Source organism: Oncorhynchus mykiss, chromosome 11 (genome assembly GCF_057628025.1).
Source record: "Oncorhynchus mykiss isolate SJ-2025 chromosome 11, ASM5762802v1, whole genome shotgun sequence".
Lineage (NCBI taxonomy): Eukaryota > Metazoa > Chordata > Actinopteri > Salmoniformes > Salmonidae > Oncorhynchus > Oncorhynchus mykiss.
Window position 1 is genome coordinate 82,597,817 of NC_143032.1, and position 16,330 is coordinate 82,614,146.

A 16,330-nucleotide genomic window follows, 5' to 3' on the forward strand; every position below is an offset into this window, starting at 1 on the left:
AGCAAATGCTCTATGACACGCGAAATCGCACGTCATTAGCTCATTGTTATGGATGTATCCCCCCCAAAATTAACTAGGAAACAAGTTAAACAAACAGAAATGCAGCTACTTTACTGTTATTCTGGCTGCACTGTTTGACCTGACTGTGTTAGCCAACGTTGGCTAGCTAGTAAGCAAGGGCAACGGTACATTTATAATGAACGACTGGGTTGCGTCTCTGGCAACCGAACCAATTGAACGAACGACCAGCCGGCTTGGGTAGCAACCCTAAATTAGCGTTGAGACTTTATCTTGTGGAAGGATGAAATAGGATGAATAAATTAATCAAAATCAATTTTTTAATGAATATACAGTACCAGTCAAAAGTTTGGACACAGCTACTCATTCAAGGGGTTTTCTTAAAAAAAAAAACTATTTTCAACATTGTAGAAAACTATGAAATAACACATATGGAATCATGTAGTAACCAAAAAAAAGTGTTAAACAAATCCAACTATATTTTAGATTCTTCAAAGTAGTCACCCTTTGCATTGATGACAACTTTGCACACTCTTGGCATTCTCTCAACCAGCTTCATGAGGAATGCTTTTCCAACAGTCTTGAAGGAGTTCCCACATATGCTGAGCACTTGTTGGCTGCTTTTCCTTCACTCTGCCGTCCAACTCATCCCAAACCATCTCAATTGGGTTGAGGTTGGGTGACTGTGGAGGCCAGGTCATCTGATGCAGCACTCCATCACTCTCCTTCTTGGTCAAATAGCCCTTACACAGCCTGTAGGTGTGTTGGGTCATTGTCCTGTTGAAAAACAAATGATAGTCCCACTAAGCACAAACCAGATGGGATGGCGTTTCAATGCAGAATGCTGTGGTAGCCATGCTGGTTATGTGTGTCTTGAATTCTAAATGCATCACAGACGGTGTCACCAGTAAAGCACCCCCACACCACCTCCTCCATGCTTCACAGTGAGAACCACACATGCGGAGATAATCCGTTCACCTAATCTAATGTTCATTGCTCGTGTTTCTTGGCCCAGGCAAGTGTCTTCTTATTATTGGTGTCCTTTAGTAGTGGTTTCTTTGCAGCAATTCGACCATGAAGGCCTGATTCACGCAGTCTCCTCTGAACAGTTGATGTTGAGATGTGTCTGTTTCTTGAACTCTGTGAAGCATTTATTTGTGCTGCAATTTCTGAGGCTGGTGACTCTAATGAACTTATCCTCTGTAGCAGAGGTAACTCTGGGTCTTCCTTTCCTGTGACGGTCCTCATGAGAGACAGTTTCATCGTAGCGCTTGATGGTTTTTGCGACTGCACTTGAAGAAACTTTCAAAGTTCTTGAAATGTTCTATATTGACTGACCTTCATGTCTTAAAGTAATGATGGACTGTCATTTTTCTTTGCTCATTTGAGCTGTTCTTGCCATAATAAATACATCACATCATCATATGGACTTGGTCTTTTACCAAATAGGGCTGTCTTCTGTATACCAGCCCTACCTTGTCACAACACAACTGATTGGCTCAAACACATTAAGAAGGAAAGAAATTTCACAAATTAACATTTAACAAGGCACACCTGTTAATTGAAATGCATTCCAGGTGACTACCCCGTGAAGCTGGTTGAGAGAATGCCACAGGTGTACTTTGAAGAATCTCAAATATAAAATACATTTTGATTTGTAACTTTTTTGGTTACTACGTGATTCCATATGTGTTATTTCATAGTTTTGATGTCTTCACTATTATTCTACAATGTATAAAACAGTCAAAATAAAGAGAAACCCTTGAATGGGTAGCTGTATCCAATCTTTTGACTGGTACTGTAGGTCAATCATTGTTTGAATATGTTGGTTACCCTGTTGTATAAAACTGATAATGCCCTCGAAGCTGGTGTTGGGAGGATATAATGGCTTTGTCTCAGGCCTAACATCCACGCCAATATATCTATCCTCCAATCAGCAGCTTCTCAGACATTATCACTGAATCAGATGTCTGTCTCTCTCATTCCACAGATCTACTCTGCTAAGTAGAGTCTAGAGTTTCTGAAGGAGGAACCAAGTCAACCCAGTCTGACAACAAAGCACTGTGGGGGATGTCCAAATAACATAATTCCTGTTTGGATGGGAAACAACAATCTGACCTGTTCTGTTTAGCAGATCAGGAACTGTTCTGTTCTCCGGTCATGGAGAGTTTGGTCTTCTTCATGTTGTATGTTTCCAGGAAAACTTTTTTCATCTCTTTTGAATGAATTTCTATACTTTATTATTTTTTTAAACAAATAAATAATAAGTTACGACCATCGTGAGGAGGAGAGGAAAGTCCAGGGAAATGTTTTTTTGTTGTCCTTTTGGCGACTGCTGAAAACGTAACAAAACACACCGTGTATTTACACCGGGTGACACTGTTGATAAAAATCTCCAGATATTTTGAAGATGTATTTGACTTTCTACAGGAGTTGAGTGTTGGCTGCTGGATGGCCAACTGATTCAGTCCTAACGTGTACAACGAACAGGCTTCTCTCTCTCTCTCTCTCTCTCTCTCTCTCTGTGTCTCTCTCTCTCTCCCTTTCTCTCTCTCTCTCTCTGTGTGTCTCTTTGTCTGTCTCTCTCTTTCTCTCTCTCTCTCTTTGTCTCTCTCTCTCTCTCTCTCTCTCTGTCTCTCTTTGTCTGTCTCTCTCTCTTTGTCTCTCTCGCTCTGTCTCTCTTTCTCTCTCTCTCTCTTTGTCTCTCTCTCTCTCTCTGTGTCTCTCTCTCTCTCTCTGTCTCTCTTTGTCTGTCTCTCTCTCTTTGTCTCTCTCTCTCTGTCTCTCTTTCTCTCTCTCTCTCTTTGTCTCTCTCTCTCTCTCTGTGTCTCTCTCTCTCTCTCTGTGTCTCTCTTTGTCTGTCTCTCTCTCTTTGTCTCTCTCTCTCTCTGTGTCTCTCTCTCTTTGTCTCTCTCTCTCTCTCTTTGTCTCTCTCTCTCTTTATTTGTCTCTCTCTCTCTCTCTCTCTCTTTAAAAAGCCAGCATTGTGTTTACTGGGAATCAGTATACTGTATAATGGTGTCAAAGCTAACGAACAGCAGTGTTGGTATAGAAAATATGAAGCTAATGTTTATTTGTGTGTGTATGTGTGTCACATGTACCATTATACGTGACTCTCTTGCTCCAGTTGGTGTGGTCGGCCAAGCACTGAGAACTTTACTGCTCAATATGTTTACAATGCACTGAGTGCATTGGATTGGAAACATGATGTCCATTATTTTGTTTGTATAAAAGCTTTGTGATACTCTACAACAGGAAGCGACACCTTCCTTCTCCTCTCATCCTTTATCAATGGGACACTCAGCCATGAGCAGAAACAGAGGGGTGGGTGGGGATGTTAAGTTGGTATTAACGTCCACCCCTGAAGTCCCCGGGACCGAGTTTGAGAAACACTGATATAAAGAATAGTGTGCTATTTGGGACACCAGCAGTTCCTAATCAGTGTTTTGGTGTTCTGCCACTAACCAGTATGTTCCTGATAATTAGTGTTATGGTGTTCTGCTACTAACCAGTATGTTCCTGATAATCAGTGTTATGGTGTTCTGCCACTAACCAGTATGCTCCTGATAATCAGTGTTTTGGTGTTCTGCTACTAACCAGTATGTTCCTGATAATCAGTGTTATGGTGTTCTGCCACTAACCAGTATGTTCCTGATAATCAGTGTTATGGTGTTCTGCCACTAACCAGTATGCTCCTGATAATCAGTGTTTTGGTGTTCTGCTACTAACCAGTATGTTCCTGATAATCAGTGTTATGGTGTTTTGCCACTAACCAGTATGTTCCTGATAATCAGTGTTATGGTGTTCTGCCACTAACCAGTATGCTCCAGATAATCAGTGTTTTGGTGTTCTGCCACTAACCAGCCACTTTGATGGAATAAATATAGCTTTGGAGGACTGTCCTGTGCTGTAACGCTTCAAGCACTCAAGATTATCCATCCTGTGATAGTGGCGTGCCTAACCACTATGCCCCATAGTATAGAAATGCAATGCGGTTGTATCGCCCCCTTGTGGTTGAGTTAAGTAAGTGCTGTGGCGGAGCAGAGTTGAGCCAGTGAATGAGTTGATTTATGTAATAGTGGAGATTGTGTGTGAGCTGAGGAGTTGGACATTTTTTTTCCTCAGTTAATGCTGGATCAAACGTTCTTCCTCATAGGTTGTACTTCTTCATATTATTGTTTTCATCATATTTGTTTTATTTATGATCCTCTCTGTAGTCGTTGTTTTTTAATATTATGGATATTTACAAATATTTTATTGTATTTGTTATATCATTTTGTACTAGGTACATTTCATTGTTATTAGATTTTGCCCTAAACTGATTATTTTTTGATCAGGTTTGTATGAGAACACTTCATTTTTAGGATTCTAGTATACACTTTGAAGTTAAAACATATTGGTCACGTTCCAGGCCCACTACATTGTAGGCGTGGCTAAGATGATATCTGTCCAGGCGTCTGCAATGTAGTCGTTCTGGAACGCGGCCATTGACTGACCTATAGCGTTGCCTTGTCTTTTGCAGTTTCTCCTCTCTACGTGATATTGTGGTTTGACTGTGTAAAGACTTCTGTTTTCCCTGTGTTTATCTGTGTTTTTGTATTTGGACTGTTAAGCTGGAATAGATCACCTGTTTTATTACTGAGTTCGTTGTTAGAAGAGAAAGTGACAAAGTTAATTTAAAAAATGCTTAAGTTAATGGAGGAATCTGTTCATGATTATTACCTATCAGACTAATTCAATTTCCATGTGAATTGACATATTTCATGGTTTGACCTTGTATCAACCTGAGTTGACGAAGGAATCTCTCTATCCGTTATGGTGGTTAGGTGCTATATTAACCCTATAATCACTGACAATGGACTACTGGTAGAGAATATACTGAAGCTGCCCCTACCTTTTTTAATGAGGTTATTATTCACAATTCATGAGTTTTTGATCTGGAAACATTTTGAGACTAGGGAATCATTTTACTCACATTTCTGTTGAATAGGAATAGACAAGATATAGCTTCGTCGTCATCATCATCATCATCATCATCATCATCATCATCATCATTATTATTATTTAAAGACATTGCATTAGGCCATTACTGCCTCTTCAAATAAAACAGTGTATTTTGCCTGTCTGTAGACCATTTGTAAAATAGGAATGATATCAAAACATTTTTGTGTAAAATTGAATCAGGTTATACTTAAACTAATATTTTGTGACAAAATCTCAGATTTTTGGCATTGTCAAAAACCCACTGTTCTCATAGGCTACTGATCTTGTCATTGGCCAGTCCAAGACGCTCCACACGGGACCGTAAGGCTGATCTTCTTCGGCCAATCTCTGATTCCTCCGTCAGCATCTCGTCCAAGTCATCGCTGTTCAGCAGGCCCAACATTTTAATGCAAAGGATCCTGGCTGACTCCTTCAGGATGAAGTAACGGATCAGCATGGGCACCTGGTCCGCCAGTCGCTGCACCACGATCTGAGAGAGAGGTAGGCGGGAGAGGAGAGGAAAAGAAAGTTTAAGTGAGACCTGGAGTGAAGACTGACAATTCTCTGTTTTTTCGGGGCTAATCTCGTGGCCAGACTACGTAAACATGAATGGTACCATAGGTCTGTCTTTATACTATTGGACAACGAGCAGCAATAGTTCCAGTGCTTGTTTTTTTATCACTGGTTATTTAGACAAATCACGATTTCACAGACGTTAGCATTTGTTTTTGTATTTCGGGAAGGGGTAGGGGTCATTCGGCTCGTAAATGTCCCGTGATTTCTAAAGAGAGAGATGATGGAGCGCCTCGATCACTGCATCGCTTCTCTTAACGCGTTTGGACTCAGAACTTCATTGAGCAGTTGACCAATTACGTGAGACTTTTAGTTCTGGGTTAACCAAGATTGTCAGAACTAGCGTGTTAACTTTAGAGCTAGCAATCAGTTGTTGGGGATGTTAGGGGTTAATTTGTGACGATGGGTATTTTAACCACTAAAGTTAAAGGGATGCTGTGAAATTCTGGACATTAAGCCGTTTTTCTATTTATCCAGTCAGATTAACTGGAGTTTGCGCAATAACTGTTAGATGCTGCATGATTTTCATCCTGGTATATATCCTTCTGCACGTAGCTAGTGTACTTTATATCTCCAAGTTGAAACTCACACACTGGTTGAATCGACGTTGTTTCCACCTCATTTCGAGGAAATGACGTTGAACCAACGTGGAATAGACGTTTGAATTGACGTCTGTGCCCAGTTGGCAGTGCATTCTACCTCATAGTATGCCTTGAGCAGCTCAGGGTATTTGCTCCTGGTGTCGTAACAGGAGCAGTCTGGGGTTTCCTCCTCAGGATTCAATGTTTCAAAGAAGATATCATCCTGTGTGTAGACCTGCATCTCCATTTGAAACTGCTCCTCGATCCTCTTCATCACTATGTTTGACTGCCATTCCTGGATGTTTTCAATGTTTTTCTTTGAGTTCAAACAAAGAGTAAGTGCTCTATTCAATCTGTATTGTGGATGTTCAGCTCGATTCAATCTGTATTGTGGATGTTCAGCTCTATTCAATCTGTATTGTGGATGTTCAGCTCTATTCAATCTGTATTGTGGATGTTCAGCTCTATTCAGTCTGTATTGTGGATGTTCAGCTCTATTCAATCTGTATTGTGGATGTTCAGCTCTATTCAATCTGTATTGTGGATGTTCAGCTCTATTCAATCTGTATTGTGGATGTTCAGCTCTATTCAATCTGTATTGTGGATGTTCAGCTCTATTCAATCTGTATTGTGGATGTTCAGCTCTATTCAATCTGTATTGTGGATGTTCAGCTCTATTCAATCTGTATTGTGGATGTTCAGCTCTATTCAATCTGTATTGTGGATGTTCAGCTCTATTCAATCTGTATTGTGGATGTTCAGCTCTATTCAATCTGTATTGTGGATGTTCAGCTCTATTCAATCTGTATTGTGGATGTTCAGCTCTATTCAATCTGTATTGTGGATGTTCAGCTCTATTCAGTCTGTATTGTGGATGTTCAGCTCTATTCAATCTGTATTGTGGATGTTCAGCTCTATTCAATCTGTATTGTGGATGTTCAGCTCTATTCAGTCTGTATTGTGGATGTTCAGCTCTATTCAATCTGTATTGTGGATGTTCAGCTCTATTCAATCTGTATTGTGGATGTTCAGCTCTATTCAATCTGTATTGTGGATGTTCAGCTCTATTCAATCTGTATTGTGGATGTTCAGCTCTATTCAATCTGTATTGTGGATGTTCAGCTCTATTCAATCTGTATTGTGGATGTTCAGCTCTATTCAATCTGTATTGTGGATGTTCAGCTCTATTCAATCTGTATTGTGGATGTTCAGCTCTATTCAATCTGTATTGTGGATGTTCAGCTCTATTCAGTCTGTATTGTGGATGTTCAGCTCTATTCAATCTGTATTGTGGATGTTCAGCTCTATTCAATCTGTATTGTGGATGTTCAGCTCTATTCAATCTGTATTGTGGATGTTCAGCTCTATTCAATCTGTATTGTGGATGTTCAGCTCGATTCAATTCGTAATTGCCATTTAAATACAACTTCCGATTGAGCTGACGTATTCACCGTTTACCGTGAATGCAGAATCCGCCGAACGCCTTTAAATGTATGATTCTGTTCAACCCAAATGGCACCCTATTCCCTATGGAGCGCATTACTTCTGACCCGGGTCTCATAGTGTTCTGGTCAAATGGAGTGTATAGGGAATAGGGTGTCATTTGGGACTCAGACCCTGCATCACTGAACATGTGTAACGGATGTGAAACGGCTAGCTTAGTTAGCGGTGGTGCAGCGCTAAATAGCGTTTCAATCGGTGACGTCACTTGCTCTGAGACCTTGAAGTAGTGGTTCCCCTTGCTCTGCAAGGGCCACGGCTTTTGTGGAGCGATGCTTCGTGGGTGACTGTTGTTGAAGCGTGCAGAGGGTCCCTGGTTCGCGCCCGGGTATGGGCGAGGGGACGGTCTAAAGTTATACTGTTACATAGTTGGAGTGGAGTTACTGACTTCAACAAGACACAAGGCCAGTTTCCAAAAACACAGATTAAGCATTACTACGCTGCAAGAAATGTCAATCTTGGACTAGTAACCGGAACGTTGCAAGTTCAAACCTCCGAGCTGACAAGGTACAAATCTGTCATTCTGCCCCTGAACAGGCAGTTAACCCACTGTTCCTAGATGTCATTTGTTCTTTACTGACTTGCCTAGTTAAATAGGTTTAAAGGTTTAAAAAAATACAAAAAATATGGTTTGAACTTGCAACCTTCCGGTTACTAGTACACATTTTTTGTTTTTGTTGTCATAGGTTACGTAGCTAAAATGCTTAGTAGCCTAATTTCCTGGCATGGGCAACAATGAACCAGCTAAGTTAGCTAGCTAGTTTAACGTGCGACTACTAGGTTACATATTGAACTTCAAACGTCTCAGGCCAGTGGCACAACATTATCAATTTATGGTTAGATCAGCATCGCCGTTATAATCATTGGCCTGTACAGAGAATTAAGTCAAATCCACATCTCCATCCATGGCTTACGAAAGGGACAATTTAGCAAGCTAGCTACTGCAGGACATCAACACAAGCTAGCTACTGCAGGACATCAACACAAGCTAGCTACTGCAGGACATCAACACAAGCAGACCAGAAACAGACACGTTTTTAAAAAAAAATTACATTTTGCTTAGGAAGTGATTTGATTGGTGTGAAGCCAAATCCAAACTGGCTTCCCCTGGGAGGTGAGTGCTTCACCAGGACAACCCAATGCTGATTGGCTAATTTTATATACATTTTTTAATCAAGTGAGGCCAAATGTTTGCTCGCATCAATCAATCAAATACTACTGCGGCAACATGTCCTACTCTTTTGGTCCAGACAGCATCAGATACATGAGCTACACATACCGAGACAGAGGGGGCGCTGTTTCCCTGTCCAGACAGCATCAGATACATGGTCTACACATACCGAGACAGAGGGGGCGCTGTTTCCCTGTCCAGACAGCATCAGATACATGAGCTACACATACCGAGACAGCTGTTTCCCTTTCTCTGGTGAGATTCAGCCACTTGCTAATTGACTAAAAATTATGAAAACACAAGAGACTTAAGATAAATATATATATATATATTTTTAAATGCATTGGTCAAATATTTGGAGAAGCTTGGCATCCACAAATACACACCTCTGATTCTTAACCCACTGATATATATGTTTTTATTTCATTCTTAAAAACTTGATACAAGTCAGAATATATTGAATAATAAGGTAAAATTAATTATCTCAATACATTTCTTTTTTTTAACCTGTAGCAATGTGAAAACACAACACCAACATATCGGATATTACAACATATAAAGAAATGGATTTCTGGGCCACTTGTCGGTTTTCTGCTCGTTGGTCTTCGTATTGACATATGTTGCCGAATCGTCAGAAAGGTTTGTTTCAACCTCTTGGACTTCAGAATCCCCTGACAAACACTGTCATCTCTGTTATCTTGGTTGTGTATATGTTACAGTGTGTTTCTCTACACTGACATACAGCTCTCCGTGAGAGAGTTTTTTTTTAACCTCTTAAAGACAGGAAACTGTCACATCAGACAGGAGAAAAACTAAGGAGATGTGAGTGTCTGACGTGAAAACTAGATATTTAATTACTAAAGGTCAACTAGGTCCCACAAGGCTCTAGTCAAAAGGATTGCTCTAACGCATTTTGCTACCACCGCAATAACATCTGCTAAACACGTGTATATAGAGCGCCATTTGACACACACACACACACCTGGACTAGTGAGGTCATCACTGACCATTCATCACTAAGTCATTGGTCATATCTCAGAAGAAAATGCTCTGTCATAAGCTAATGTGGTGTTTGGTTCCTTAGACGTTTTTGTGTGATCTGGTCTTCTGCAGTTTGACTGCAATAAAGATCACCTGGAACGCACCCAAAATGATGGGATCAAGTGGATGAATAGACTACATGTCTGGCGGTTTGAAGCACGTCTATAACGTACGCATAAGCATATTGTTTATTTCATACACATTTTTATCTTTAAATTATGTAGTAGCCTTTTGGCCAACGCACATGCGGAGTGTTTTTGTCACTTCCTGCCAGCTACGTTAGGTTAATCACTTCCTTGAATAGTTCTGATTTGAGGATTCGTTTATCTCAAATCATGCATCTGCGCAGTACTTCCCAAGGCTGCCTTGCCATTAAACGGGCTCTTCCGGTATCTTCACGATCTCACTCAGCTCAGCTGTCATTCTTATTTGCAAACAAAGATCCCGTGCTCGGATGTTTGCAGCTCCGCCGCCCGTCCACCCCGTTTGTCACTTGAATCGTGCTGTTACCGGATAAAATGGGAGAAAACGGCGACACCGAGATCATAGAGCATCACGTTGACGAGGAGATGGAGAAGAAGAGGATATTAAGAAGTCATGGCTCTTCGTTCATGGAGAGTGTTACACCGTCGGAGAGGGATGGACACAGTAGTACGCAGTCTTCCCACCGGCTGCTGGCATACAGTGACGCGCTCATCTCAATCATAGCCACTGTTATGGTAGGTAGGGAGAGGCAGGGACCTTTTGATAAACTCTGTGGACATAATGTGCATTTCTAGCTTGGTAGCAGTCTATTAACTATCGATATCAAATCAATTACAAGAGGGGCTATGTCAACTCCTAAACCCTCAAATATCCAAAATAGGGTGAACATGGCAGCCATTAGCCATGTTTCCATCCAATTGGTGACAGATTTTCATGCGAATATTCAAAAATACGCATAAAAACAATGAACATTTTCCCACCAGAGATGTTTCCATCAAATTGACCTGTTGTGAATTAAAAGCGTGTGCGTGATGACGTAGTGCACATAACTTTTGCGTTTCGATTCCCATGTACGGAATACAAAATATATATCAATGAAATGTGTTTCTATCGCATTTTCAACTCTACTGATGGTTTTGTCACGACATGTTGCGTTATATAGAGAATGTGCCCACTCTGATCTTGGTACGTGCGGGTAATAGTCTAGCTAGCTTGATTTGATTGTTATTATTTGTCAAGCGGCAGCCAAGCGTCGATCATCATGTCACCTGAATAAGACCCTCGATATTTATTGAAATGGAGCAACAAGCTAATCACCGTTGGACTATTTAAAAACATTTTTATTTTAATGTTTTATCTTTAACTCTGCATTGTTGGAAAATTACTCGTATGTACGTATTTCACTGTTGTGTACGAAGCATGTGACAAATACAATTAGATTTGATGTTATCTATGTATTTGCAGATATTACCTGTTGCACACACAAAGGTCCAAGATAACGAGGTAGGTAAAACCTGGTTAGTTACGCTATAATATATATGTAGGCTAATAACGTGATAACATATATAGAATATGACCAATAATAGGGTGGGTATAATTTGTGGAACGTTCCAACAGGAATCCGTTCCAAAAACTTCGTAAATAACAAGGTTGCCAACAAGCAACGCATACAGAGTCGTATAACAGTAGAATGAGATACCGGGTAGGGAGTGAGCTATGTAACTACGTTTTTCACTCACCACGTTTATTCGGAAAAAATGTCTCTTCGTTCTAGTAGCCTCCACCATTTCTCATTCGTTGGTTTAGTTATTATTTCCGGTGTTCCTGCATTTGCGGGTGAACTCTGATGCGCCTCAATTGGGGAATCGCTGTGGTTGAAATGTAACTAATGACCGCAAGCCCCAGTATTTTATTGGCTAGGTGGCTTGTACACAATTGTTACCGATGATACTGTATATACCTACTCGTACTACAGAAGCATGCATTGTATTTTGCCAAGTTCTCTGTGTTAAATCCTTTTCCCCAAATATAGCAGGTAACTTGTGTCTATGTCGATGTTGTTGAGTTCATCTTGCCTAGTTAAATAAAGATTAAATAAATTAGAACATGTCAAATATATACTTTGACCTATTTCAGGTAACCCCACGATGCTTGATTCACCTGCTTTTGAATAACTTTCCAGTTGTTTGTGTTTTACATTCCGACTTTTGAACGTCTGTTTATTGGACATATATGTTAGTGTCTAATAAACAAAAGAGCAATGTATGTAAAGCATCCCATCTGTGTTAAGGTTATTGTGTGTGTGTGTGTGTGTGTGTGTGTGTGTATGGTGTTGTTTCTCTTTATGTCCACTAGGTGTCAGCACAGTTTCAATAATGTCACACCTGGTTCACAACATGTTTTCATGTGTAACAAATCAAATAGTATTTGTCACATGCGCATAATACTACATATGTAGACCTTACAGTGGAATTCAGACTTACAAGTCCTAAACCAACTATTTAGTTGTAAGAAAAATGTGTCAAGTAAAACAAATATATATTTTTAAAATGAACAAATAAATAAAGAGCAGCAGTAAAAAAAATAAAATTGCGAGGCAATATACATGGGATACCTGTGTTCCTTTCAAGTCCAGCGGTGTATATTACTTAACAAAAAATGTATTTAAAGTACTCCACTACATTATGTTTATATCTGGGGGGGGGTTGTATCTGTACTTTTACTCTTTCTGTTTCTTTACAACTTTTAATTTTACTTCACTAAATTTCTAAAGAAACAGTTTCCCTGGCATCAAAAAGTGCTTGTTTCATTTCGAATGCTTATCCGAACAGGAAAATGGTCCAAATCACACACTTATCAAGAGAACATCCCTGGTCATCCCTACTGCATCTGATCTAGCAGACTTACTAAACATGCTTCATTTGTAAATCATGTAAATCATGTCTGAGTGCTCCCATGGCTATTTCTTAAATAAAAAAACAAGAAAGTTGTGCTGTCTGGGAAGGTCAAATCATTTATAGATTTACTACTGATACGTTTTCACAACTCTATTAAAGAACATTCTACACAAGGTGTCAATTCATTTCTTGATATTTGATGGGAACAATCCCCTACCCCTCTACACACCTCAAGTTAGCTCTTTCAAGCCCACAAAAGGCAACATCAAAAATGGCTTTCTAAGAAACTCACTTTTCGAATTTGAACTCTCAAACTCTGGTTTGGTATGCTGTCACCATAACCACTACTCTACCAGACAGACAGAGAAAGAATGTTAAGGGGTACATCAAAATGCACACATCAAGGACAACATTTCAGAGGTTAGAGAATGGTTTGGGGGCTTGTACTTCTTGGGTCCCCCAACCGTTCCTCAATCTTCTTTTGATGACTACAAACATAGATTTGGAATCTTCAAAACCTACACTATAGAATGGATGTGTTTAGGAACGGGGGACGAAATTCGAAAGAGGCGTGTTTCCAATTACTAACAAATAGACCCTAGAAATGTTATTACAAAATCTTAATATTGGAACTTTGTCCCTTCATTTGCCTACTACTGTCTATAAGCTATCATAACATGTGGGTTTTTTCTTGGGGACAAGGTACCTTCCTGTTTGGCCCTGTCCGGGGGTGTCCTCGGAGTGGGCCACAGTGTCTCCTGACCCCTCCTGTCTCAGCCTCCAGTATTTATGCTGCAGTAGTTTATGTGTCGGGGGGCTAGGGTCAGTTTGTTATATCTGGAGTACTTCTCCTGTCCTATTCGGTGTCCTGTGTGAATCTAAGTGTGCGTTCTCTAATTCTCTCCTTCTCTCTTTCTCTCTCTCGGAGGACCTGAGCCCTAGGACCATGCCCCAGGACTACCTGACATGATGACTCCTTGCTGTCCCCAGTCCACCTGGCTGTGCTGCTGCTCCAGTTTCAACTGTTCTGCCTTATTATTATTCGACCATGCTGATCATTTATGAACATTTGAACATCTTGGCCATGTTCTGTTATAATCTCCACCCGGCACAGCCAGAAGAGGACTGGCCATCCCACATATGCTCTCTCTAATTCTCTCTTTCTTTCTCTCTCTCGGAGGACCTGAGCCCTAGGACCATGCCCCAGGAATACCTGACATGATGACTCCTTGCTGTCCCCAGTCCACCTGACTGCTGCTGCTCCAGTTTCAACTATTCTGCCTTATTATTATTCGACCATGCTGGTCATTTATGAACATTTGAACATCTTGACCATGTTTTGTTATAATCTCCACCCGGCACAGCCAGAAGAGGACTGGCCACCCCACATAGCCTGGTTCCTCTCTAGGTTTCTTCCTAGGTTTTGGCCTTTCTAGGGAGTTTTTCCTAGCCACCGTGCTTCTTCACCTGCATTGCTTGCTGTTTGGGGTTTTAGGCTGGGTTTCTGTACAGCACTTTGAGATATCAGCTGATGTACGAAGGGCTATATAAAATAAATTTGATTGATTGATTGATTGATCGGAACGCTTTTGAATGGTCTACAAAGCATGCCCCCAGGTCAAAGTTGCCTTTTGCAGACAAGGATAATATATTGTTACTCCACGAGATAGTACGTTACCACAACTCTATTAAAAGGACATTCTATACAAGGTGTCACTTCAGTCCTTGTAATTGATGGGAACTACCCCCATCCCCCCAACAAACCTCAAGTTAGTTCTTTCATGCCAACAAAAGGCAACATCGAAAATGGCTCTCTAAAAAATCCTCTCTCCAGATTTGAACTCTCAAATTCTGGTTTGGGATGCTGTCACCATAAACACTACTCTACCTGACAGACAGAGACAAGATGTCAAGGGGGACTTAACAATGCACACATCAAGGACAACATTTCAGAGGTTAGAGAATGGTGTGGGGGCTTGTACTTCTTGGGTCCACCAACCGTTCCTCAATCTTCTTTTGATGACTACAAACAGAGATTATGAATCTTCAAAACCTACACTATAGGATGGATGTGTTTAGGAACGGGGGACGAAATTCGAAAGAGGCGTGTTTCCAATTACTAACAAATAGACCCTAGAAATGTTATTCCAAAATCTTAATATTGGAACTTTGGCCCTTCATTTGCCTACTACTGTCTATAAGCTATCATAACACGTGGGTTTTTTCTTGGGGACAAGGTATCGGAACGCTTTTGAATGGTCTACAAAGCATGCCCCCAGGTCAAAGTTGCCTTTTGCAGACAAGGATAATATATTGTTACTCCACGACATAGTACGTTACCACAACTCTATTAAAAGGACATTCTATACAAGGTGTCACTTCAGTCCTTCTAATTGATGGGAACTACCCCCATCCCCCCAACAAACCTCAAGTTAGTTCTTTCATGCCAACAAAAGGCAACATCAAAAATGGCTCTCTAAAAAATCCTCTCTCCAGATTTGAACTCTCAAACTCTGGTTTGGGATGCTGTCACCATAACCACTACTCTACCAGACAGACAGAGACAAGATGTCAAGGGGGACTTAACAATGCACACATCAAGGACAACATTTCAGAGGTTAGAGAATGGTGTGGGGGCTTGTACTTCTTGGGTCCACCAACCGTTCCTCAATCTTCTTTTGATGACTACAAACATAGATTTGGAATCTTCAAAACCTACACTATAGGATGGATGTGTTTAGGAACGGGGGACGAAATTCGAAAGAGGCGTGTTTCCAATTACTAACAAATAGACCCTAGAAATGTTATTCCAAAATCTTAATATTGGAACTTTGGCCCTTCATTTGCCTACTACTGTCTATAAGCTATCATAACACGTGGGTTTTTTCTTGGGGACAAGGTATCGGAACGCTTTTGAATGGTCTACAAAGCATGCCCCCAGGTCAAAGTTGCCTTTTGCAGACAAGGATAATATATTGTTACTCCACGACATAGTACGTTACCACAACTCTATTAAAGAACATTCTACACAAGGTGTCAATTCATTTCTTGATATTTGATGGGAACAATCCCCTACTCTTCTACACTCCTCAAGTTAGCTCTTTCAAGCCCACAAAAGGCAACATCAAAAATGTCTCTCTAAAAAATCCTCTCTTCAGATTTGAACTCTCAAACTCTGGTTTGGGATGCTGTCACCATAACCACTACTCTACCAGACAGACAGAGACAAGATGTTAAGGGGGACTTAACAATGCACACATCAAAGACAACATTTCAGAGGTTAGAGAATGGTGTGGGGGCTTGTACTTCTTGGGTCCACCAACCGTTCCTCAATCTTCTTTTGATGACTACAAACATAGATTAGGAATCTTCAAAACCTACACTATAGGATGGATGTGTTTAGGAACAGGGGACGAAATTCGAAAGAGGCGTGTTTCCAATTACTAACAAATAGACCCTAGAAATGTTATTCCAAAATCTTAATATTGGAACTTTGGCCCTTCATTTGCCTACTACTGTCTATAAGCTATCATAACACGTGGGTTTTTTCTTGGGGACAAGGTATCGGAACGCTTTTGAAT

The 16,330-nt window shown here is 40.6% G+C and overlaps 3 protein-coding genes across 5 annotated transcripts in view; 2 read left to right on the forward strand and 1 right to left on the reverse strand.

Annotated features, from left to right (window-relative positions):
- rasgef1ba (RasGEF domain family, member 1Ba) overlaps window positions 1-5,140 on the forward strand; it is a 70,335-nt gene extending 65,195 nt beyond the window's left edge. The window contains exon 14 of the mRNA XM_036936503.2: window positions 2,009-5,140. Coding sequence (XP_036792398.2) covers window positions 2,009-2,033 — 25 coding nt within the window. The 3' untranslated portion in view covers window positions 2,034-5,140. The remainder of the gene's footprint in view (window positions 1-2,008) is intronic.
- LOC149979894 (interferon-induced GTP-binding protein MxB-like) lies at window positions 4,886-6,876 on the reverse strand. The gene is made up of 2 exons (XM_090191252.1): window positions 6,274-6,876; window positions 4,886-5,491 (listed from the first exon to the last, which is right to left on the reverse strand). Exons 1-2 carry the CDS (start codon window positions 6,427-6,429, stop codon window positions 5,270-5,272), a joined length of 378 nt encoding a protein of 125 aa, XP_090047378.1. The 5' UTR covers window positions 6,430-6,876; the 3' UTR covers window positions 4,886-5,269.
- tmem175 (transmembrane protein 175) overlaps window positions 5,367-16,330 on the forward strand; it is a 74,105-nt gene continuing 63,141 nt past the window's right edge. Inside the window, exons 1-2 of one of the 3 annotated variants that reach the window (XM_036936506.2) lie at window positions 5,367-5,502; window positions 11,317-11,355. Coding sequence is in view for 2 of the 3 variants with exons in the window: in XM_036936504.2 (XP_036792399.1) it covers window positions 10,386-10,586; window positions 11,317-11,355 (240 nt within the window). In the remaining variant the exon portion in view is untranslated. Of the gene's footprint in view, window positions 5,503-10,180; window positions 10,587-10,939; window positions 11,038-11,316; window positions 11,356-16,330 lie in introns of those variants that run through there. The other 2 variants (XM_036936504.2, XM_036936505.2) reach the window with 2 other exon arrangements.